Here is a 26831-nt window from a genome sequence, read left to right as displayed (position 1 = left end):
CAGTAGACTCCCAGTTCAGTAGGAGAGACTCTGTCTATAAAATAATTGAAGTGTGATTGAAGAAGACATCCAACATCAGCCTCTAATCTGCAAACATGCTTGCGCATGTGCTTTATTCTCTGCTCCATCTCAAATACCCTTATTATAGAGTATTCTATAATAAGCAAAAGCATATACATTTAAAGCTAAAGGTATACGTAATTACTTTCTTTAGATAACTCATGATGTGCAATCCTAGGTCAAAAAAAATGGAATGCTGACCTGTAACTGCTAAATATAAACCAAAATATCTTAATGTGATAATAATTTTAAGTTTTGTTTTTGTTTTTTTAAAGGCCTTGAGCTCCAAGCTGGTCAGAGGCTGCTGCTGAACTGCGAGGGTTTTTTGTTTTGTTTTCAAATTTATTTATTTATTATTTATACAGTGTTCCAGAAGACGGCAACAGATCACATTATAGATGGTTATGAGCCACCATGTGTTTTCTGGAAATTGAACTCAGAATGTTTGGAAGAGCAGCCAGTGCTCTTAATCTCTGAGCCATCTTTCTAGCCCAATAGTTTTAAGTTTAGTCATAAATAAATGGTAACTACCCAACACAAAAACAGAAGTAATCATTTGATTACCATGTACTACTCTCTTTCAAAGTAATAAGAGATAGCCAAATCTATTTCATCAATATTCACTCATTTGAGTGGTCAGGAAATTAGCAAATATCTGTCTCCTCAGAACCAGTAAAAAGGAGTACTTTAAACTAACATTGGGTTTTAGACATTTGCAAACACACTGAAATAAATAAATAAATTTTATAGTTTTATAATTTTATAATTACCTGAAGGTCAGGGCATGCCTTTTGTACTGCTTGAATTTTCTCTTGAATTTCAATCAGTTTCTTTCTTTCCTCCTGCAGTTGTTTAAGCTCTCTCTGTTGCTGCTGTAGTTTAGCCTCATAAAATTTCTCCCTATAATTAAATTGACATATTTGTGGACTCCAATCAAATAGTGACACAAAGCAAAATTAAACACAGTAAGTACCTAGATAAATAACTGGTTCTGAGTTTTTATTATGAAAGTCAAAAGCTTACAATACCTTGTTTTTTCATTTACTCCAGTATCTTTTTGTGTTTTATTAGAATTTTCTCTTGCATTATTTGAATTTTGTTTCGTATCTTCTTCTGCCGCATACAAGTCACCTAAATTTGTTGTATTGGCAGAAACCACCACTTGATTTGCATCATCATCCTAAAACAGCAAAATCATATAAAATTATCTGGAAATCTAAAGACATTACCTAACTTGTACTTTACATAATTTACTAGGCTACAAAACTTAAAACAATACTATAGAGAACATAAATGTCTTTTATAGAAAACTGAAGTGTATCCTCTATCAATGCTAAGAAATTAAGTGCTAAACCTCAAATGAGCCCACTAAAAATTTGATTTGTAGTGCTGGGGACTGAACACAGAACTTGGGCACATTAGGCAAGTGCTCTACAATATATTGACATCCTTAGCCCTGCCATTTAAAGCCTGCGCTGTCAATACTTAGTGCTATGGTTGGGATAAATAAGGCTTGAGTGTGTTCCTCAGTGGTTCACATGTTAAAAATTTAATCCCCATTGTGAAATATTAAGAGTATGAAAATTTAATCCCAGTATGGTGCTTTGACATGGAGCCTTTTGGAGTTACTGGATTAGGTAAATTCATAAAGGTAGAGTCCCCATAACTGAACACTGACAGCTTTACAAGGAGAGAGAGGAAAGGTACAGAAAAGGCTAGACAGGGCAAGGGAGGAAGACAGAACAACCATGGACACAAAGGGCAGATTGACATGTATGGTTCATTCCCTACCTTTTGTCATGTACTGTCTTAGATGAGCTTATAACACCTAGCAAGAATGTGGACCCTTAAAATCTCCAAAACTATAAATAGGCTTATTTTCTTTATAAAGTTATGCAACCTCAGATTATTTCCTTACAATGTTATGAACTAAAACACCTTCGACAAAAATTAATTTGCCATTTCTTATTTTATTTTATTTATTTATTTACTTTTTATAATTTTATTATTTTATTTTGAGACAGGGTTTCTTCGTGTGCCCTTGGATGTCCTGGAACTACCTCAATAGAGCAGACTGGCCTTGAACTCAAAGATCCACCTGCCTTAGGCTCCCAAGTATTGGGATTAAAGGCGTGTGCCACCACTGCACAACAACTTGCCATTTTTTATTTTGTTAAAATAATGAACTATCAAATAGCTCTGTGTCAAATATAAAGAAACTAAAAAAATACAATGGAGCAGGAAACTTGATATTAAATTTTAATATCCTTTGTATTATTTCAAATAACTCATACCCACTATCTATTTAAAAGTTTCCCTCATTTTCTCATTTTTGTCTTTAATGTTCTAAACAAGTACCAGTATTTATGGTACAAAAGATAATTAGATAGACATGGTGGTTCACCTCTGTAATCCCATCACCCAAGAGACTAACAAACCAAGAGGAACTCCCTGAGTTGAAGACCAGCTTGGATTATATATGGAGAATTCCTGACCAGCCTGAGATATAAGATTTCTCTATGTAGTTCTGGCTATCCTGAAATTCTATTTGTACACCAAGCTGGCCTCAAGCGCAAAGAGATTCGTCTCCCTCTGCCTTCCAAGTGTTGGGATTAAAGCTCGGAGCCTGTTTAAAAAACAAAAAAACAAAAACAAACAAACAAAAAAAAAAAGAAACAAAGAAAGAAAGAAAATAGAAAAAAGAATATCCAATCTAAATTCTGTCATGATATCTGGAAAAACAAAGTTTATATCTTACTAACAGTATTTTTTTTTCTTTTGTCAAACTACTGTAATGATTAGTAGAGGGTTGAAAATGAGCTCCTGTATTTTCTTGAAAGAACTTATACACAACAAATTATAAAGATTATAATTTTTATAATTCATGCTTTTTCTGAAGATTACATCTAAAATTTTAACTTCTGGAAATAATATTTGAATAAAATCACAGTGAATTAGAATTGTTCTTTATTAATTATGAACTTTGAGATGGTGACACTATTCTAGTCTCTGTATCAAAATACTAACTTTTCCCACTGATCATATAAATAGGAGACTGGGAAGAACTGTGTTGTAACTTCAGAAATGAAGAGTATTTTCACAAAATAGTACATGGAAAATACAATGTATAAGAAATCAAGTTCTTTCTCATACTTCAGTTTTTCCACATACTATTTTGTGATCTTAAAGCCACAGTGGTTCTCAACCTGACCCTTTAACACAGTTCCTCATATTGTACTGATGCCCAAGCATACAAGTATTGTCTTTATTTTTTTAAGTAATTTATTCAGATTACATCTCAATTGTTATCCGCTCACTTGTATCTTCCCATTCCCCCTCTCCTTCCTTCTTTCCATGAAAGCATTTTCATTGCTACTTCATAACTAATTTTGCTAGTTATAAATTGTAATGTAAATATCTGATATGCAGGATATCTGATATGCAACCCCTATCAAAGGGTTGTTCAATCCCCAATGGGGTTGTAACCCACAGGTTGAGAACTGCTGTCTTAAAGGAATAATGGGAAATTGAGAGGCAGTAACAGCAAATATGAGTTCTTACAAATATGCTAAGAATATTTAGGAGAGCCTAACTGATTACTACTTGTTCAGAAGCTGTCTCATGCTTTTCAAACAGTAACATTGTAAAGTGATCTAAGTTCAAAAAGCAAAGTGGAACTTCAGAAAGATGCGTATTCTTTCTATTGATTTTACTAACTCATATGCTCTTCCAAAACACTTCAAATACATGAGCAAAAATAACATGCACATATATTTTGAATGACAGTTACCTCTAAGTTATGCACATCTTACATGCATAGGTTTACTTGTATGTTTGTACATACACTTTCTTTTCTTCAAAAGCTCTTCTCCTCAAAGGGAAAATTTAGGAAAAGACAAAAGCCAATGTGAAAATAAGCTATAGTGTACCAATAAAATAAAAATGTAATCAAAAGTATGGGGATACAGACTCACTTTGCTGAGAATATCAATTAATAGCAATTCAGGAGAACAATTAGAAATTTTCCATTCAAATTAAAAGGTATGGTAATACGTGGGAATGGTCTTTAAAAATAAACACTTGAAAGAAACAACAAAGAAAAAGAAAGTAAAGAAATAATTTCAAAAGTTAAAACATTTTTCTTGCTCTAGAAAATTTATACCTAACATAGTAAACTGCAAAAAGCACAGTAGATCTTTGGACCACAGTAGATAATAAGAAAATGCTCATATTTACATAATTTCATGTGCATATATAAACATGATTTTCAAAAACAGGCATGAATAGGTGAACTTTACTCACATGTTAACATTTGGATTTTCTTTCTATTTTAATGTCAACTAGGTGAAGAGCTCAGGCTTTGCTATAGGTAATCTAAATTCTGGCTGTCATAATTATATAAGATTGGACAATTCACACTTTTTCAAGTATCTACCTCATGATGATGTTATGAGATCTATATATGAGGCCAGTGTCATCAGCAAAAACAAAAACAATTCTGTGCGGTTGTACATAAAACTATGCCAGTACACAGCCATGCTCCTGGGTCTTTATACATAGATAGTTGTATTCTTATCATTAAGTTGTAAAAGGCATTATGTTGTATAAAGACGAAGATATCTACCATAACTCCTCTCCCAATTTTTTCCTGAGACAGTCTCTTGTGCCCAAGGCCAACCTCCAACTTCCATATAGCCAAGGATGACCTTGAATTCCTCCTAATGTTCGTGCCTCCACCTCCCAAGTAATAATCTATACCATGTGACCCACCATGTCAGGCTCAGTTTCTCAGCAGTGTTTGATGTACAGCATGTAAGCTACTAAAAAAATTTTTGTTTTGTTTTTCAATACAGGGTTTCTCTATGTAGCCTCGGATGTCCTGGACTCATCGTAGACCAGTCTGGCCTTGAACTCACAGAGATCCACCTGCCTCTGCCTCTCCAAGTGCTGGCTGGTATTACAGGCATACGCCACCAACTACTAAACCTTTCATAGTAACATCTAAGACACAAATACAGAGCTGGGGACTGTAACTCAGTGGTAACATGCTTGCTTACTATATGCAGGGTCCTCAGTTCAATATAAATACATGGAAAAAAAGGAAGTTATATCAACATAATTATCAAGCATACAAAAAACTTTCATCTTATATGACAATGCTATTTTAACAAGTAACTTACCTGCACCATAGCAACAAGATCTTGGAGCTGTTTAAGTTTCTCTTTCGCAGCCATAAGTCTACTAATCTTCTGTTCAAATTCTTCATCTTCTGGTGCCTCATCAACCAGACTGCTCCTATGACTCGATAGTGAAGCCCCACTGACTCCTTCCTCGTCCACTTCTTCCTCTTCATCATCTTCACCTCGTGCAACATGCAACCTCTGTTCTCCTTCTCTATTGTATCGACAGTCTGTTAAAAACAAGTATCAGCAAAGATAATCTACTCCACTAGAGTAGTAAGGAAAACACTCTGTAAATACAGGAAATCATACCTAATGGAGGCATGTTTAGAGCTCTGATGTTGGCAGCAGATCTGTTGTTAATTTCACAGTTAGAATGACCTGATCGCCCATCTCTATTATTAGAAACGCACTGTGTATTACTGTTAGTGTTCACTTCATTCCAGGTGGGAGCTACCTGTGGATTTCTGAAAGAAATCAAAGCCAAGTTATTTAAAACAACAATAAAAAATTTTAAAACTCGCCTATAGATCTATAATAATCTAGTTTCTAGCTAAGAACAGCACTAACTAAACCATTTAGGCTCAAATTTTAATAACAGACCATTGCTTTTCACTAACTTTTCCATAAACTTAGAAGCTTATAACTAAAAGCATTTGAAAACTCAAACTATACCTAAAGTATATATAACAGTAGGAAAAGAAAATGCTAAATTTGATGCTTCTTAAGTTTACTTGCACTCGGTAACAAACAGCAATTTTACTAAATTACTGCCTTCAGTATTTCCTTCTTTTTCTTCATAGAGCAAAAATGATTATTACACTATAAAGAAAAAGCTTTAATAAGAGGCTAACAATGAATACTTCACTGATGTATTGCCCCTACTCCACCTGTACATATGCAATAAAAAAGAAACATAAATGTTATTACCTAATGTTAGTAACAGGTTCAGAATTTTCATGCTCAGAATCATATTCTGACTCTTCAGTTTCTTCATCTTTTGTATTTTCATTTACAGCATCTGTCATCATATCTGATGTCTGTTCATAATAATGAACTAATTCTCTCAGCTCATTCAATCTCTTTTGAACTTCATTTAACTTCCTGATTTAAAAAAGTAACATTAACACCATTTTAGGGGGAAAAGTTATATATTCTTTCTCCCTCCACCCCCCTCTCTCTCTCTCTTAGACCAAGTATCCAGGGCATCTGTTACTTTTAAACATAGTTTCAGCTGAACATGTTGGCACACGTTTTTAATATCAAAGTGAAGGAGGCAGAGGCAGGCATATCTCTGTTGAGTTCAAGGCCAGCCAATTCTACACAGTAAGTTCCAGGCCAGCAAAGGATGGCTATATAGTGAAACACTGTCTCAAAACAGATAAACAAACAAAAACAAAACCAAAAACTCCAAAGCATGAATTGAAATACCATATATATTACCCTTGTTTTACCAGTAAAGAAGCAGAGGCTTTCTAAGTGTTCTGCTCACACTGCCATAGTCTTGAATAATATAGTTTCACAGCTTTGACTTTAGAACCTAAGCCTTATTGTTTGAATATTAAAATATTTTACCAATAGTTCTTGCTATTTCTAACTCTTTCTCTGGTAAATTATTAATTAACAGAAGTTTACAAAAAACTATCTACATGATGTCACATTTCTTTCAGCCAACTGATAAGATTCACATACATTACATCTCCTCCTCCTTCCACCATGTATCTTAAAAATGTTTATCTTATTAACTTAGATATTTTCAATGGTTTAAAAAAATTATCATTATTTAATTCTAATTATTTAATAGAGGTGAAGAATGATTGCAAAAAGTATTTTACTGTAGTTTTTCAGCTGGATTTAGATGACCTTCATTTTCACTCTCATTCTGAGAAACTAGAGACGTAGCGGGACAAGGAACAGAGGACATGAGGCTATTGGATTCTCCATTAACAACCGATGCAAAGCCTACAGGAGCAGAGAGTGCCACAGCTGAACTTCTCTTATCCCCACTTCTTTGGAGAGAAGTTGAAGGCACAACTATGAAAGAAAGGAAATAAGAAATAAACAATTACCATACATAAACATGGTATAAAGCAGCATATATTTAGTTAGATAAACAAAATAAAATTCATCAGCATCTTAACATCTGTAGCTTATGTATATACAAAGGCTACTTATGAACACAGTTCACAACTAAACACATCAAAATAAACAAGGAAAAATATTTTTACTTCTTTCTTCCGGACAGCCTACCACTTTTACATTACAGCCACTTAGTTAAAATAGAAGGGAAAAAAACAAGACAGAAACTGACAAGAACTTCAATGTGATATGCTAGAAAAAACAACCGAAAGAACAGTAAGATAAACTTGTCTGAGGTTAAGTTAAAGAGGATCACTATGTATGATGTACAGAACACAAATGGCCAACTCTAGCAGGTAACTAATCATCAACACTATGTTTTTTTAATCCGAGCATGGTGGTGCACACCTTTAATCCCAGCACTTGGGAGGCAGAGGCAGGCACATCTCTGTGAGTTCGAGGCCAACCTGGTCTACAAACTGAGTCTAGGACAGCCAGGATTGTTACACAGAGAAACTCTGTCTCCAAAAACAAAACAGACAAACAAACAAACAAACAAGACTGTTTTACTACCTCCTAGTGCTTCTAAACTATTCTCATTTATCTCTTTCTCAGTTGGACCATCACTGTTTCTTCCTCACTGCAATGCCACAATGGCTGATTGCCAATGGTCTCTTTTTATCCTATTCTTCTTTTTACTACTGCTCTTACAGTTTCCTAGGAGGAGGAATGGTCTTTTTTTAAGAGTTTCCAGGCAGCAAAGTATGACTTTCTTTGTATATAAAACTAACACAAAGCCATCAACATGCCTTGTAAATTTTAAGTTTTCCTTAGTCATCTTCCTCTGTTCATAAAATTTAACAAATGATATTATCTTCTACAGGCAGGGAAATGAGTGTGTTTCAGGGCAGAGAAACAGGAGATATATGAAGAACAAAGAACTATTCCAAGATGGATGTGGCAATGCAAGCATGTAATTCCAGCCCTGGGGAGACTAAGGCAGAAAGTGTTGCAAATTTGAAGTGAGCCTGAGCTCCGCTTTAAAATCTTGTCTCAAAACACAAAACATAAAGAGAACATCTGATTCTTTGGTTATTTTGGGTTTTTTTTTTTTTTTTATGTGTATGTACCTATGTAGATTTATGTGCATCGTGTGAGTGCATGTGCCCACAGAAACCAGAGGACATTGGATGCCCTAGAACTGGAGAGGCAGGTAGTTGTGAGCTGCCTAATACGGGTTCTGAGAACCAAACCTGGGTTCTCTCCAAGAGTAGTAAGTGCTTTTAGCTGCTGAGTCATCTTTGTAGATCAAGGACTGAGATTCTAAAAATGGAATCCTTATCCATTATAATTTTTTATTCAGATAAAACTAAAATGGTATAATAATAATGGCCAGATTGGATTACCCAAGCTGATTCCAAGTTCCAGCACTTGTGCGCTCCTAATACTCAGCAACAGCAATGTGGATTGAGAAAATGACTAGAGACTAGATCTGAATCAGCCCAACTTCATTTTTTTCTTTTATGAATAGACTTAACATCTCTTTGGGTCTTATCACATACTGGCTTTTCAAATTCAAGTTTCTTCTTCAAAAGTTATATCTTTTTATGAAACTATACCTATTAATTTATCAAGTACTAAGTAACTACTATGTGCCAGCATATATACTTATGTGCCCATTGTATAATACTGCTCAATCAGATTTACTCACGTGATGAATTGTTCAGATGCTGATCTCGAAGGGTATGAAGTTCTCCAAGTAATTTGTCCATTTTCTGTTTCTTTTCCTGTAATACTCTCATTTTGCTGAAGAGCTGTACTTTCTCATCAGGTAAATGTTCAGAAACTGAGGGATTTCTGCTCTGAGAAATTTCTCTAGTTAATGAAAGACTTTCTGCCTGTCTTCTGTTGTCTGGAACAGCTGGAGGCTGAGTTTAAAAAGAGAGAAAAAAAGAAAGATCATTTAAGATGAAAGCAACTAAGGTACATTTTACTATACATTGACATTTATTGTTCCCTATTTTGCTAGTAACACAATGCTTCCATTAACAATCTTAACCTATATCCTGTGAGTATCTGAGAGCTTCTTTACATAGAGTATGATAGGGTTCATTAGAAAATTTTACTAAATTTTGCTAGATAACTAACCAAAATGGGTAACCATACTTATTTTTCTTAAAGGGCAAGAGTCACTTCCCTTTCCTAGTGTGAAGACAATAAGTTCACCCAGTCTTATCCAAAAACCACACACTAAAAATTCACTATATATCACTATTTTACAAGGTTCACAAAACCTAAACACTTTTTAATTCTAAAATTATTCTCTTAGATATGGCAGCACAAACCTATAATCCTAGTGTTTTAAGAGGCTAGTACAAAAAAAGACAAAAATTTGATGTCAGCCTGTCCTTCAATAGCAAACCAAAAAAATATTAATCCCTCCCCCAAAAGCCTTTCTTAAAACTCTCAGTAAGATAAAATACTGTAAGGACATAGACTTAAAACTAACTTTAAGTCTCTGTTTTTGTTGTTATTGTTGGTTTTGTTGTTGTTGTTGTTTTGTTTTGTTTGAGGTTGTCCTGGAACTATGGAGACCAGGCTGTCCTTGAATTCAAAGATCCACCTGCCACTACCTCTCAGTGCTGGGAATAAAGTATGCACCACTACACCTGGCCAAACTTCAAGTCTTAAAGGTTTTATCTACCAATTGTTTATAAAAGGTAAAAAGAATGCTTCTCTAACAGCCTACACAGGGAAAAACAATACTCAGTACATTTAGAATCTCTTTTCTGGGTATAGAGACACAGCTCAGTGGTTACGAACACTTGCTGCTCCTGCAGAGGACCCAGATTTGGTACTAGCATGCACATGCGGCTGCTCACAATTGCCTATTAACCCCAGTCCCAAGGTATCTCATGCCTCTTCTGACCTCTGTACGCATATGATAAACATATATACATTCAGATACACATACAAATAAAATAAATATTAACTAAGTAAATCTTCCTCTACTAACCTAGAGTTTCTCAAAGGATAATGTGAAGAATAGCAATGGGGTCATATGGGGACCACTCAAATCTTAAAAGTCATAATTCTGGAGGGTGAAGGACTCTGTGTATTCATTTTTTAAACAATAAGCCAAGTTTGAGATCCATTGGGTTATTTAATGTGATTTCTAAATGTAACTATATAAACCAATCACCTGGGAATCACGAAGCTGATTATGGAAACGCTGGATTAAATCATTCAGTTCTTCATTTAGTTCAGATGTGATACTGACTCCAGATAAGCTTCCTGTAGTTTCTGTAACGACTAAAAACAAAAGCAAATACTATATATTCAGGATTAAGATATGTTCAGCTAAGTATAAATTTTGAATGGGGGTTGGGGGGTAGGGAGAAGCTCAACCTAACATTTGAAGCTTTTAATTATTTGTCAGCCAATCATTTTATTAGAAGTTTATATCTGACAGAAAAATAAAAGGACAACTGCTAAACTTTAGTAAAGTGACTCATGTTTTTCAATCTCAACAGACAAGGAAGGTTAATATTGTAATCCCAATTAATACACATGACTAACATGGGTTAGAGGTATCTATCAGTTTCTTTAGCTAGAGGAACAGTGCTGACTCTGAAAGGTCTCTATCTCCACCTCCTCCAAGAAAACCAATACTGTAATACAGAAATGGGCAAAATTTTCTACAAAGTACAGACTGAAAATTAGCATGGCTCTATGGAAGATAGTTCTTGTCTTGACTACCCATGTCTCCCATTAAAGGGCAAAAAGCAATATGTAAATAAGAATAGCCAGGCTCCATAAAACCATGTCAAAGAGTAGACTAAATACAGCCGACCAAGGCTTTGTAAATTTATTGAAATAGCTGCTTGTGATATACCAATTACACTAGAAGACCACAGGTTTATCAACTTCATTAAAAAACAAAACAACAAAGAGCTGGGTAAGGTGGCACTCATCTGCCTTTAATCCCAGGACTTAGAGAGCCAGAGTCAGGTGAATCTTTGGGAGTTTGAGACCAGGCTAGACTACAAAGTCCAGTCTAAGACTACACAGAGAAACCCTGTATTGAAAAAAAAACACAAACCAAAACAAAGAAAACAAACAACCCCCCCCCAAAAAAAAACAACAAAATCCCCTCATCTTCCAAAAGTATGTTTCTGAAGACATTTTTCACAATACTTACTGCTCTACTACCCAGGACCCCATTGTGATCCTCAATTTTAGCTTTCCAATTTTCAAAGAAGCTACAACCTACAAGCTGGTTTTGTTGTTGTTGTTGTTGTTGTTGTTAAGAAAATACCATTTTCTGCTAAACAAAAACAAACACACACATACCAAAAAAAAAAAAAAAAACCCAAACCAAAAACCAAACAAACAAATAAACAAAAACCCAAAACTAATATTTGAGGAATGACAGAAAACCTTTTCTAATCTAAACTCTCTGTGGAAAACATCAAAATTACAATTCAGATAACTAATGAGGAACTTGCTAGACAGTAAGAAAAACACTCTTCCCCAAGGCAGGTATGTTGTGTCTCTGAACAGATAAGAAATACTAACTGTTGCTTTCTTTAGTAAAACCTCATAAACACAGGAGCAGAACTGTTTTAAAATTATTAAGCTAAAATTATTGTTGAAGTATATAAAGTTCAAATTCAATCTCCTAGCTATGGTGTTTTATTAGAAATTCATGATAGTATATTTTTATAAAATAAATTATTTGTATACTTAACCTAAATTTCAACAGATTTCTATTAAACTGTGTATAAGGCCTAGCTGTAGGAAAGATAAACGTGCTTCTATGTTGATCCCAGGTGTGGGATGGGGAGTAGATGTGTGAGAGAGCAGGATGTTTATCCCCTTAGAAGTCAAAACACTTGGTGGGGGAGTCTGGATGTTACCAGCTGAAAACATCCTAGTAGAGACTCTGAGAGGAGATATATATATGGGGCCCAAAACAAGAGGCTTGGAGAGAAAGAGAGGACTTCTGATTGTTTTGGCTGTTCATCCCTGCACTTCGAGAGAGCACCGCTCCTAGAGAGAACTGCTGCAGGGAAGGCTTCAAGGCTTTGGACTCTAGCTGAGGATTCAGGTTCTGGTTGTTCCAGGTTCCAGCAGCAACCTTGATGGAATTGCTGGTCTGCTGAAATCCTGCTAAGCCAGGAGAATTGTTCATCGGAACTGATATCCTTAAAGTTTCATTATTGTGTTCTTTAAGCTTCTTTTCCTATTGTTTGGGTTAGTCAGGTTGTAAGGGAGGTAGACTAGGTTAATATGTTCATAATAAAATATAGTTGTAAAGAAAATTGAGCCTACACCTAGGCAAGTCAGAAATTGTGTTTGACGTCCTTGTTTATAAAATAGTCCCAAGAGTAAAAGCCTCAGCCAGCAGCCTACAATTCTGATGCTCAAATGAGATGATAATGTAAATTCAACAACTCAAGACAGTGGAGAAGAGATGAGAAACTTTGAGAGGCTCCATGAGGATTTATACACAGCTAAGAGCTGATGGGCAAGAGATAGACACTACTTCAGCAGGGCAGCAAGCCACTAGTTCGTTGTCCATAACCCTGTAAATAACCCACATTCCTGTAAGCAACCCTTATGAAACTTATGTCACTGAAACAGCAAAACAAAATGTCGTAACTATAATGCTCAAAGATAAATAAACTATGAGAACTGATGAGAAAACATTACTAAGCCAATGGAAGAGTCTATCTATCACTTTGCAAATTATTTATATTTATATTGTTATTATGCCAATTAAAACTAACAAAACAACTTAGCCTTATTGAGCTTTAATAAGCAGCAATCTTACTTTTAAATGAAAATTTAAAAGAGGTTTGAAGACAATATGACAAACTACAAAATTAAGACTCAATACTAAGCAATTCAAGTGTCACTTAAATGATACACAGCTATGAGAGAAAGAGAAAAAAGAACGTTCTGAATCTCACAAAAACTGAGTAAAGTACAAGAGCAGTTTTAAAAGCTCATATACAAACCTGGATTTCTAACTGAAATAACACAACTACTAACACTAAATACTAAATATGCTCTATTAATTTTTTGCCTGGTTAATTAGACTTTTTTTAAATCTCTTTTCATTTTCTCCAAAGCAAACCTACAGCCATCCCAACTTTATTTTATAAAACAGAGTCTCACTATGAAGTATTGGAGGAGGGGATCTGTACACACACATGTGTACACCAGAGTTTTATGTTGGGTCATCGCCCTTAGATCTTCCTTAGTCACTCTCCATCTTCTTTTTGAGACAAGATTACTCTTTTTTTTTTTAATTTTATTAATTTATTCAGATTACAACTCAATTGTTATCCCATCACTGGCATCCTCCCATTCCTCCCTCCCTCCCGCTTTCACCCTATTCCCCTCCCCTACGACTGTGACCACCAAGGGGGACCTCCTCCCCTCCCCTAGCCTATATGGTCATAGGCTATCAAGTCTCATCTTGGTATCCTGCTTAAAAATATGGAACGCTTCATGAATTTGCATGTCATCCTTGCACAGGCGCCATGCTAATCTTCTCTGTATTGTTCCAATTTGAGTATATGTGTTGCCGAAGCGAGCACGAGACAAGATTACTCTTGAGCCCAATGGTCATCAACTGGCTAGATGACCAAACCCCAGGGATCCCGTCTCTGTCTCTTCTGGTGTTGGGGTTACAGATGTATACCACTGCACTTGGCTTTTATGTGGTTGCTGAGGATCCAAACTATGGTCCTTATGCTTGAAGGACAAGCACTTTACCAACTGAGCCATCTCCCCACACCCTAAGAATTCTTGATCCCTCTGCCTGAGCCTTCTGAGTGCTGGTTTTACAGGTGTTATGCCAGCAGGTCTGGCTCACTTTAAGATTTTTTAAACCTTCCTTGGAAGGCAAATAAAGAACAACAATCTTAGCTGAGTGAGATCAAAAACAAAAGACAAAATGTAGCAGTACTATACTGTCTCTTTCTCTGATGAAAAGGAGAGGGAGCTGTCTATCTGCACCATACAGTTTGATAGCCAAGAGCTGTTCCTGAAACCTTTTCTGTATAATCAGAGAAAAGCACAGGACAGAGTAAGTCTTGCTTGCAGGTTACTAAACTAGTCAACAACCGAGATCTGATTACATAATAACAGCATTCAATTTGCAATGTAGTTAATGCACCTTTCTTACAAAAATACTATTCTATGAGTGTCACATACCAGAATCATCCATTACAGCTATAGCCTGCTCTGCTTTATGTTGCAAAGCTAGAAGAGCAGCTTGTCGTCCCTGTAGCGCTCGCAGCTGCTCCTGTTGTTGTAACATTCTTTTTAATAAATCATGCTGTTTCTTCAAATTTTCTGTCTCTTCCATAGGCTCCTGCTGAGGATCTCTGGCCTAAAAAATAAGACCAACAATACTGATATCTGACTATTAAAATCCAAGGTCCTGTTTCATTTGCCAGTGGCAAAGTACAGCACAGATATTACTTTTGATTGAATACACAACTCTAGATACAGTTTTAATAGACTTAGGAGACTGGGATGTCTCACATTAAGGGTAATTTCACAGTTAAAAACTATGAAGAAGAATTAAAAGGAAAGAAAAAACCCTCTTACAAAACAGAAGGTTGAAAGTCTAAGAAGACAAACAGAGTTGCACATATTACAAACAATAGGGGAACCAATTACAGATTATTCTGAGTTAAATGTTCTGAAAAATTTTCTCTAAAACAAACCAGGTAACAAAACTGTCTACTCAATTCCAGAAAATGATTTTTAACATATACAGCAGAAGCAAAATAAGTGAGAATGAGAGCTAAGGAGAGAGAGGGCAAGAGACAGAGAACATAAACATACCGACTTCTAACCAAGGTCAAGAATTTTAAAATCTATCTGTTGGTTATTTTCTGTAAAAAGGCCTAACTGACGCACATTAAGTATATAACAAAGCCAAAAAAAAAAAAAAAAAAAAAAAACCACTTTATTTTGTATTAAATGTCTTTATTCGTTTTTAAGTCTTAAATTATGTCCACTCAGCATAAGACACAGGAAAATATTTCCAAACTTCCTCAATATACCAAGAAGTTATCATCCTCTCTATATACAACAATAACAGATTTAAATAGGGACTACTTAGAAGAACCTGCCAATGGGATTGGAAAGACGGCTCAGCAGTTACACATACTTGTGGCTCTTGCAGAGGACCCAGGTTAAGTTCCCAGCTCTCACACAGAGGTTCACAATCAACTGTAACTCTAGTCCCAAGGGATCTAATACCCTCTTCTGATCTCTGTGGGCATCAGACACGCACAGGATATACACACATACATATAGGTAAAACACTTATACATATAAAATAAATCAATCTTTTAAAAGAAAAAATTTCTAACAGAAGCATTGGCCTAGTGGGCTGGTGGTATGGCTTAATGGTGCTTAGCATGAATAAAGCCCCTGTGTTTAAACACACACACACACACACACACACACACACACACACACACACACACAAATTAAAATTTAAAGCACAGCTGAACAAAACTAATCAAAAACAAAAATGTAAATACAGCCCCCAAACAATAAATTTTAAGCCCAACTATGTAAATGAAATATAAATTATAATAATCATCTTCATCAATGATTTATTATCAAAATATTTTAAAGTTCTATTACTTTAATACATTGACATAAAATGTTCCTGCCACACTAACATATTTTTTGTTGGAATTATAAAATTTTAAATCATTTCCCCCTAAAATTACTAAGGCAAGTGAAAATTTGAATGATTTCTTTTCAAAGTAAAAAGGAATGTGCTGATCTACTTTCCCTGAGCGCATGTGATTTCTACAGAAACCACAAGGAACACAGATAGCTCAACAAGTTTCCTTCAGGATGACATCCTTCACCAGTGCTGCACAAAGCCTCTTCATCTCTCTCCTCCCAAGTAGAACCACCAATATTGGAAATAAGAATGGGTAACCATGACAACACTTTACATTGTGACTTAGAAATGAAAAGAAGAGTGAACAAAAAAGCACACAGCCAGCCAGGCACAGTGGCGCAGCACTCCAGGAAACAGAGGCAGGCAGATCTCTGTGAGTTCAAGGCCAGTGTCATTTACACAAGAGTCCTACCCTAGCCAAGGCTACATAGTAAGACCCTTTCTTAAAGGGGGAAGGAAGGGGGAAAACTGAATTGCTAGCCTTATAAACACAAGAACTTGAGTTGGATCCTCAGAACCATTATTTAAGGCCAAGCCTGGTGTTCCCCACTTATAAACTCACCCCTTCAAAGGTACAGATAAACAAATAAATCCCTGGAACTCATTGGCCAATGGGTATGCCTACTTGGTCCACGTACAAGCCAATGAGACATGGTCTCAAAAATACAGGGGACACTCAACATTATCCTGTGACAAAGCATGGGTACCAAGAAGGGCCTCTAATACAAAATGTCTATAAAATACACACACACACACACACACACCAATAAACAAATCAGCCTATGTAGACAGATACAGCTAGATGATCTATCATTCCATATCAACTCATAATGTTATTTTTAACTCCAAATCTAAGGTTACACTTCAAATGTTTTCCTTTATTCTTCAAACACAATACATTTTGAAAGGTTTCTTAAGAGGAAAGAAATGGAAGGAATTGTGAGAGTAACAGGTTCTATAAGCAGAGAAAAATTAAAATTCAGGGGGCAGGAATTAGGAATTAAGATCTTGTTTAATTAAAATCATTTTGTGAATTGCATACTAGTGAGCTGCATTGGGAAGACCTTAAGAATCAAGAGTAAGGTTGGCAGATGGCTCAGTAGATTAGAGCTTGTCACACTGCTAAACATCAAGTCTGATGGTCTGAGTCAATCCTCAGAACACACATGACAGAGGGAGGGTAATACAGATTGTCCTCTGACCTCTACGTGCATGTTGTGGCTCACCACAACATTTTTAAGAAAATCAAGATTAAGGACAGTTAAATTGTAACAAATCCCTGAGTAAGGACAGTTAAATTGTTAACAAATCCCTGAGCAAGTTTAAAATACAAGAATTTTCATCTCTAAGAATTCTTTCCAAGAGACTTCTTAGAAACAGGGCTTTTTGTTCTTTTCCTTTTTTTTTTTTTTCAATGTAAATGTATCACCACAGGGGAAAAGAAGACCTAGTCAATGTGCTGCAGTACCTGTCAACTGCATAAAGAAGGAAGACAAGTTTTAAAGCATACCTGCGGCAGCTCACACTCATTTTCTCCCCTTCAATACTATTAAGTCTAAAGATAACCAGGTACTTTTCTGCTAAGACCAGGGTTGGGGGAAGAGGAGCCTTTAGCCTAATGTTTTGTGTAATTAAAGACACCTCCCCCGCAAAAAAGAAAAAGAAAAAAAAAAGAGCCAGAAAAAAACCACAAACTGCCAAAATAGCTGAGGTTAAGTTTTGTCATTTTTAAACATTAAAAAAAAAGAAAAGAAAAGAAAGAACAAAAAGTAACTACAAAACAAAAGAAAGATCACTGGTAACAAGCTAGTGATAACACTTATGAAATTACTCTAGTATAACCTAAACTATTAAAATGGTGTTTTACTTTTACTTTTAAGGGAACACATGCTTTTACAAACGTTATTTTAATTCAAATGGAATTAGAAAAGCTACAGTTTTCGTCACTTAATCTTAAATGCCTTCATACATGGGAAACTCAAAGAAAGAACATTTAAATCCAACATTAAAGAAGGAAACCTAGCAAAACCTTAAAACATCAATGAGCAAATCAACTAACTAAATCTTTTTTTTCCAAGAGGGAGAAATAGAGAGGAAGAAGAAAGGATTTTAAGCAGTAACACAAATACAGCGAAAACCAAGAAAAAAGCATTTCTTCCATTACGGACAGAAAATCTAACAGCATGTACTATTTTCTTTTTTCTGTAATGAACGTCTATAGTAATAATACAAAAAATTTAAGTATCATTCTAATTCATAAACATTAACATAAACAAAAGCAATTTTCAGTCAAGGTTTAATAATTTTTTATGTATTCTGAACCTTCAACAGCAAAAAGAACAAATTGTTATTCTAATACTTTATAATTGTAAATCAAAGTCAGCTACCATATTTTATGCATGCATAGGTAGATTCTAAAGCAAAAAGAAGAACACGTAGGAAGAGCATAGTTACAAATTACAGTATATTAATGGTGTTAATAATTTATAGAGTTAAGAGTAACAGCAGTTAACAGAAAAGCAAATGAGGAACAAACAGAAAGAAGAGCTGCTCATTTAAAGACTTCCCAAGTTAACATTGTGAGGTATACCTTTGAGGGAAATCCACGTTTTCGGCTATTTATCCTATTAGGTCTCAGTTCCCTGTCACTCTGATGAGCTCTGTCACCTTTCCCTTTTGGACTTGTAGTAACGTCAATGTCTGAAACCTGTTCATGTGAAGCTGAATTCCCTAGTTTGTCCTCAATGCAGGGCCGAATTCTCAGACTAAAAGATGCCTCCTTTATTAAATAGTGTAGCATATTAATTTCTTAAAACAAACTTCTGTTTAACATATAAGCCAGGCTTGTAAATAAACACAAAACTGTCCCATTCCATCTTTTGAAAAATTAACCAAAATCCACCCCCAAGAGGCAGTAAACTTAGACTTTTAAGTTTCTGTAGAATGAACAATTGCTTATTAAAGTTAAGCAAGCATTACATCGATAACAAGTTCCCAGTATGCAAAACTCCTAAACATTTCTTTAATATTTACTCTGGTACATAATAATTTACAAAAGGCCATGATTTTACATTATTACGAAGGAAATTCTCATCACAGCAACACTTAGGACTTTATTATACAGATCAAATTATAATCAAGTTCACCACTTCCCGGACATCTCCACTAAAACCTCTAGCCAGCCTGCCCCGACCCTCCTGCTTCTGCTGGTACGTAAGGGCTCCTTGCCAGCACCACTGTGAACAGAAAACAACTTCCCACAGCAGAATTCATTTTTCAACAAGTTTGGATCAGGCCCCCTGAGTTATTTCCTGAATAGAAAGAAAAACATTCAAATTTCTAATTTTTAAAGAAGTTTAACTAGGAAAAGAGAAAAGAATCAGATAAATCTGTTGATCAGTAATAAAAGGAAACAAACCCTCAAATTCTTAATGGTGAATGGTATTTTGAAATATATTACAAAAATCAAAGGCATGGTGCTAATTCTTTCAAAAGAAAAGGCTTACTGTACTAGGTATTTCACAATTACAAGTACATGATTATAGTGTTGTTTCCACACAGTAGTGGTTATCACATGCACCTCAGACAAGTGCATGAGTATAGGTACATCTATTCAAATATGAACTAAATCAATCTTATAACCTTTTCTTTCTCCAGAGTTCTATAAATTACTATTTTCCAAAGGGACAACTGTTTTTATTAATTTTACTTTATAGTCAGAAACCACATTAATTTTTCTTCACTGAGAGTAAACAGTAATGCCAACAGTATCCTGTCTTACTTATTAACTTTATTTCAACGTTTTAGACATCTAGCTTTGGTATAGTACTACAGCATGAGAAATTAAAAAACAATCTTAGCACATTTAAATGAGCACGAAAACTCCAGCGATACATGCTTAAGAATCATGAGTATCACACACTAGTGATACTAACGGTTCTCATACCTACAATGAATTCTAACTTTGCCAATGCTTCTTAAAATTAAGAAAGCTGTGCTATGCAAAATCAATTACACAGACATTTCTATGTACTGAACTTCAGGAATGACTAGATTTCCAATTCAAATCTTTAAAATGAATCCGTTATTATTACTTATTTTTATTTTATGGGCATTGATGTTTTGCCTGCATGTGTATCTGTGTGAAAGTGTCACAACTCCAACAAACTTAAAAGTGGTGAGATACCATTTGGGTGCTAGGAATTGAGCCCAGGTCCTCTGGAAAATCAGCCAGTGCTTATAAGGACCAAGACATCTCTCCAGTCCTTAAAAACTTATCTTAACATTAGTAATAAAACTACCATTTTTAGAAACTATATATGCCACTAAAAATTTGAGAGTTTCTTTCCTGAAATGTACTTTTTATTAAAGAATGCCAAAAACTATCATATTGAAAAGTGGAGGAAAACCTTAAATCTTCATTCCCAGCACTTTAATTACCAAAAAGCCGCTTACCGTGGTATCTGAAGCCTCAGACTGCACATCTATGTTTAGCGATGTGCTCTCAGCTACAGAACCAGATCCCACAGCTGAGTCTATAGTCCGAACATCCTCCTCCTCATTTTCTCTAGCCTGAAATATTTTAGTGATATAAATCATACAACTATTAAAAAGGGCAATAAGAATGTTATCATGGATGGCACGATTTTTGAAAATATGTTAACTCCTCTGGAGTGGCATCAGAATGTCATCAGTACTTGTACACAGTTCATCATAAAAATAATTGAACATACATAAAAAGTTCAAAACTTACAAGGATTTTCTGGAGAAATTTCATATATGACTTTTCTTGTTCTTTAAGGTGTTCTATTAGATGAGTAAGGCGGTCAACATTAGCAGATCTCTCATTTTTCTCTACAAGATCTTCCCGCATAGAACTAGCTTTAGTAATATAGTCACGAATTTGAACAAGCCTGCTTACAATCTGCAGAAAAAAATATTAAAAACAAAAGTAACAATGACAGTATACAACATAAAACCAACCATAATTAACACCATAGCAATTGTGTTACATATTTTTATTCCAAATGAAGGAAAATCAAAGATATATCTAGGTTTGTCATATAAATGTATACATCCAAGAAAATTTTAATCACACCTAGATTTTTTAAAATTAAAACATAATTGCCAATAAACTTCAATCACCATCAATTTATAAATAATTTCAAAATTATTTGTTTGTATTATCTGAAAATTTGTATCTATTCAATAATTTACTATTGCTATAGAGAGGTTTTGCTTGTTTTTTTATGTCTGTAGCTGAGTAACATGGTTATGTGTGGAGGACAACTCCCACGGGCTGGTATTCTCCTTCTATTTTTTGTGGGTCCCAGGTATTGAATCCTCAGGCTTGCATGTAGACAGCAGAGAAAGCCCTAAGTCAGTCAAGTCCTGGGTGAATAGTACAGATCACACTGGCAGGGCCATTTGTAGGACTCCCAGATCTCAGACCCACGAAACATTGACAAAGCCAATTGTCTGTATTGGTCAGGCTCATCAGGGATGGCAAAGCTCTCCTCAGGAACCCAGAGTATGTTTATGACCGAGTAACTGATCAGTGTGCACAGAGCCTAAGACTGCTCTCTAATAAAGGCCTCCGATGAAAACTAGTTAACAACCTCGACTCTGTGCTGTACCTAATAAACATGTGCACACAGAGGTCCAGATTGCAGACATGTGTCTGTCCTTTCTTCATTCCCTCACCAGCCCAGTCAGGGTTTTAGGCCCCAAGCAGACACCGCGATTCTCCTTTATTGTTCAAATTACATGTTTGTCCTCTCTTTGTTTCTTCACTGCCCTTACAGACTTCCAGGACCCAGGCAGTGTAGGCTGTCCCATTAAAGCCTTCTCACTAGGCCCCAATATTATATTTATAAAACAAATTGCTGAGAAATTATTTATATATTCCACAGGAGTAGGGGTGGAGGTGGGGCACTCACATGTGCACATAATATATGTGTATGTATGTAACAGAAGATGAGAGTCTCCTTCCACCTTTACCTGAGTCCCATTCAAGTTGGCAGGCTTGCGCAGCAAGCACTTTTACCCTGTAAGCCATCTCACTGGCCCTAAATAATTTCTTCTAGGGAAGGGGAAGTGTGGGAACTGTGAGGAGAGAAGGGGGCTGGGATCAGACTGTAAAGCGATTAAATAAAATTTTTAAAAATACTCCTTCTAATGTTTACATTTCTTTATAAATCATTGGTAGTATTATAAAAATAAAATTAAAGTAGTATACTTTTGAAAGTATTTTCCAAAAGTATCAACACTGTTTTGTTCTCTTTGTGATTTATTGTAGTTTGAATTGTATACACATGTGTAGGCACATGCATATGAATACAGGTGTCTGTGAAGAGCACACACATCTGATCTTCCTGGAGTCGGAGTTTCAAGGATTGTAAACTGTTCAGTGTGTAAGATGAAAACCAGACTTGGTTTTCCAGAACAGCAAGATGAGTCCTGAACCATTGAGCCATCTCTCCAGCTCCAATAGCCACATTTGAACAAGGTTCTTTTTAAAAAAAAAAAAAAAAACCTCATCACACTGACTCCAAACTCCTCTTTAGTATAAGTTAGCAGTTTAGTTTTCGGCAAATTAGAGAAGCTATAATGAACCCAAATATGTAATTTTCCAATCATTTAGGGAATAAAATATTGTTCTATCAAAATAAATGTGGTAGATTATTGAAGAGGGCTAGAGAACAACTAGTTCTACTTATCTGAAATTCCTGTATGCATAGCCTAATACTTTTTGAAGATCTTAAGGTTTACATTTTGAAATCTGCAAAACAGCCACCCAAATAAACCCACTTTATTACCTGGCTGCTCTCCATTGCAGGCTCTCCTCTGCCATCTTCTTCAGAGACTTGACAGTTTTGCAAAAGGTCATTACTTAAAGCAGAAGCAAACAGCTCTTTGCATTGTGCTGATGCAGTCGTCTCTCTTTTTGGAAGACTTGGAGCAGCATCCTTGCTCTTGTTAGTATTGATCTGCATAGGCAAAAAGTTGAAGGGCTTTCGGTTTTCACAAAGCTGACGTTTGTTGTTAGCCGCTGTTGCTCTACCTTGAGAATCACTTCCAATACTTCTCTATACACAAAAAGGAAACCAAATCACACAAATATTAATCTTTCAACAAATTTTTAAGATTCCAACATTCTTAGTTTCAACATTAGGTAAGGACATGGTTTTGTAAAAGTTCTGAAAAAGCTTTATTCAGATCTACAAAATTCTATTAAATTATCAAATTTTTATTACTTTCTTACTCTCACTTTTTTAGACAACCCAACTGATTAATATGAACAAGGTTAGTCAACACTAGTCTGTAGGCTATATTATAATTCATATTGCTATTTTTACTTACAAGTTTCTTAATGGGCTTTGGATCTAATGAATCAGTATTAATAGATTTTAAGCACAATGATTTGTCTACATGAAACACCACTTGAAAAAGCATTCAGTTTAGACCTGGCAACACAGCTGAGGTAGACTGTTCACAAAGTGTCTCTAAGGTTTAATCTCTAACACCCACACCCGCCCCCCCCCCCCCCCACACATAGTTTAAGTACATGGCCTATGTGTATATGGTACATCTACATAATACATGGGCATTTACACCATCATTAGCATATTAGGCTTGATCTATTATTCTGCATGTTTGAAAACTTCTTTACCTCTTCAAAAATTAGATATGACAATAAAATACTGGTTAAAAAAAAAAATACCAGTGAAGACTTTATTATCATTTCTACTTGCCTTCAGATTTAAACTTTATTTTGGTGATTCTAAGTCAGTTTTATTCTAAACTTCAGAAAACCAAGCACATTCACCCTTACTCAATAAATTTACTAAACTTAGTAGCAATTTCATCTAGTTAGCAAAATCTACTTTCATAAGTTAAGCTATTAGACTAGTAACAGCCTAGAAAGAAGTACCTTTGGAAAACATAAAAATACAACTTTGTTTCTCTCCAAAGAGAGAACTATCATCAGTATTTAAAATTCTCCCCACAATCTTCTATTCTTAAGACACACTTTTTAACCCATTTCAAGTATTTCCCATGGTTATAACTTATTTTGAAAATAATTCACAAACCTGATCTAAATCACTGAAGTTTATCCGCTGTTTAAGTTTCTCTAATTCTGCCTGCTCTGGAACAGACATCTGAGTCATATATCGACTGTGTGGAAACGTATGTGGAATCTTTGTTCTTCGCCTTCCAACTCCTGGTGATGACTCCGGAGAAATATCATTAGTTACCCTCTTATCACTCGCTACACCAAACTTTTTCTTATTCTTTTCTGATGATCTATTGGCCTTCTTCTGTTGGCCACCCCACTCCTTTAAAAAAGTAAAATCAAAAGTTAATCTAACCTATATCAAACCAGAAAAGTAATTTGGTATATTCAAAAAAAAAGGAACTTTGGTCTGGATATTAAAATATCAAAACATTTTTCACATACAAATACTCTTAGAGATTTATTTCTGTCAATCCATTTTTTTTTTCATTATTATATCTATCCTAATATTGCACCCTGGCCTTTAAAAAGTCTATTACCTCCCTATTATACATAATAATTAATATTAAACTTTAAATCCCAACATGTAAACCAATTTACATATTTTCAATAGTTTCTTTTTTGTTTTTTGAGGTAAGTCTTGCAGTTCAGACTAGCCTTGAACTACTTCAGTGTGCCAAGTGTTATATGACTACCGGCCCAGCTCAAAAGCCATTTCTAGAAACTGTTCTTTCCACCTATCTTTCATAATACATATCTATAATCTCAATACTGAGGAGACTGAGAAAAGAAACTGGAGAGTTCAAAAGAATTCGAGGGCAGCTTAAGCAATGCAGTGAAACCTTTTAAGAAGGTAAAAATTGTTCTTTTCTCAAGTAAGTAGTGAAATAAACACAACTTTAACTGGCCTCCTTTAGGTTAAAATCAGTATGTTTAGCAAAAGAGAAGACAGAACTAGAATCAACAAAGTTTCTAAAGCAATTACTATCCTCTAAAGAAACACTAGGCAAATCATTTAACCTCATATGGTTTCAGTTTCTTAACTTCACAATACAATTCAAAACCATATGTATTAGTATACAGAACAATGCTTAGCATTTGGTAAGCATTAATTCAGCTATTACTGTCCCCATTAGTATTTTATAAACAAAAATCTACTGTACTATCCAATACAGAATGAAATGACATATGATATTTTAAGTAGAAAATACCTTCATTTACTCATGCCTATATAACCAAATTCATTCAACAGAAATAACTACGCATTCCCACATTATCAATATTGGAAGACTCTTAGTTACTACTATAATAAAACTGCTTACTAAAGTGTCCTCATTCATAAGAAATTTTGCCTCTCTAGGAACTGTTTTTCCACCCCATTCCATGTATGGGTATTCCTGTGAACTTTTTTTTTTTTTTTTTTAACATGGACCCCTGAGTGCTGGGATTAAAGGTGTAGGACACCATGTCTAGTTTCCTGTAAACCTTTTATACTACTTAACCCATCCCTTCCAGGTAACAGATGAATGAAAAAGTAATCTATATCTAACCCCAATTTAGCTAATCATAACTTTAAACTTGTCAGTATATAATACCATGACTGAAAAACCTTCCAAAAGGTAGTCTCAGTATATGACATAAACCAGAGAAAGAAAAAGAAAAGGCAGATCTGGAAGGGAAAGCTGGATTAGGCAGAGGCCCTTAGAAACACAGGCACTGTGGTGAAAAGCAAATTTTGGCAACTTTCCAGTTCCTCTTTTCCCCTTCCTAAAACTGAGCTATACCCCTTTAATATGGTTTCCATAAAGCACTTTCACCTCCTTATAACAAAGCACTTTTTAATTTTAAGCTAACTCATGCTTTCTAAAGTGTCTTCAATGAATAGCAAGTAGCACAGAGTGCCTTAGGCTATTTACCTGCAGTTTTTACAGTTTCAGTGACTACAACTGATGAGAAAGTCTCACTGAACATTAGAGATCTACAGTACACCATCTACAGTAAGATATCATACCATGTTGTTCAGTCGGTCATCCACACTCTCATTGCTCCAGTTTGCTAAGTCCTGATCATGTAAGACTTCTTCAAAAGGCTCTCCTCCTGTAGCCATGGTGGCTCTAATAATCAATTCCCTGCAAAATTAGGAAAAACTAACCTTTATAACATGTAAAGACAAACTTCATTTTATTTTAAAATTTATTTATTATTGTGTGCAAGCATGTTTTTGTATGTAAGTGCAGACATATATGTATCACAGCATGTATGCAGAGGTCAGAGGACAACTTTTTGGAGTCAGCTCTCTCCTTCCACTGTGAGATCTGGGGCTGAAACTCAATCATCGGGTTTGTACGGCAAGCACTTTCATATGCTGAACTATCTTGCTGGCCCAAACTTCAGATTTTAAATCATTCCATCAAACTTAGTACTACAAAGGAATGTGTGAAACACTAATTTTAAGAACTACACTGAAGACATATACAAGAAATTAAACAAACCTGTTCTATGACAGTTAGTTAGTATCTAGTAAGATTTTTAGGTAACTAAATACAAACTTTTATCCCCGATCTTCCTGAACAGATTATTAATAGTTTTTCATAAGATATTACCTTTTTAAATGAGTGGTACATGAATAATACATTAAATAAACATTGAACAAAACGATCTTAAGTTTTTAACATACAATATATAATATTTTGTCAACATATAACATACAATGCATAAGGCAAAAATGAATAGCAATATACAATTTAAGTTCTTATCAGTGTGAAGC

At 35.1% G+C, this 26831-nt stretch overlaps 1 protein-coding gene and 1 non-coding gene across 6 annotated transcripts in view; both read right to left on the bottom strand.

The window, feature by feature from the left end:
- Window positions 1-26223, bottom strand: part of Pcm1 (pericentriolar material 1) — an 81488-nt gene extending 55265 nt beyond the window's left edge. The window contains exons 1-14 of one of the 5 annotated variants that reach the window (XM_051169534.1): window positions 26076-26223; window positions 24141-24386; window positions 22866-23135; window positions 20801-20971; window positions 20503-20619; window positions 14547-14724; window positions 10522-10631; window positions 9031-9247; window positions 7076-7274; window positions 6171-6344; window positions 5553-5707; window positions 5241-5470; window positions 1089-1240; window positions 831-960 (exon numbers count right to left, since the gene is read on the bottom strand). In XM_051169534.1, coding sequence (XP_051025491.1) covers window positions 831-960; window positions 1089-1240; window positions 5241-5470; window positions 5553-5707; window positions 6171-6344; window positions 7076-7274; window positions 9031-9247; window positions 10522-10631; window positions 14547-14724; window positions 20503-20619; window positions 20801-20971; window positions 22866-23135; window positions 24141-24386; window positions 26076-26171 — 2445 coding nt within the window. In that variant the 5' untranslated portion in view covers window positions 26172-26223. The remainder of the gene's footprint in view (window positions 1-830; window positions 961-1088; window positions 1241-5240; window positions 5471-5552; window positions 5708-6170; window positions 6345-7075; window positions 7275-9030; window positions 9248-10521; window positions 10632-14546; window positions 14725-20502; window positions 20620-20800; window positions 20972-22865; window positions 23136-24140; window positions 24387-26075) is intronic. The other 4 variants (XM_051169535.1, XM_051169538.1, XM_051169537.1 and 1 more) reach the window with 4 other exon arrangements.
- Window positions 13821-13927, bottom strand: LOC127210380 (U6 spliceosomal RNA). Its single transcript, XR_007833290.1, has one exon. It is a non-coding gene; the product is annotated as a U6 spliceosomal RNA (small nuclear RNA).
- Window positions 26224-26831: the final 608 nt, after the last annotated feature.

The sequence above is a fragment of the Acomys russatus genome, chromosome 27 (genome assembly GCF_903995435.1).
Source record: "Acomys russatus chromosome 27, mAcoRus1.1, whole genome shotgun sequence".
Lineage (NCBI taxonomy): Eukaryota > Metazoa > Chordata > Mammalia > Rodentia > Muridae > Acomys > Acomys russatus.
Note: the sequence above shows the minus strand (reverse complement) of the source record. Positions and strands in the feature narration are given on the sequence as shown.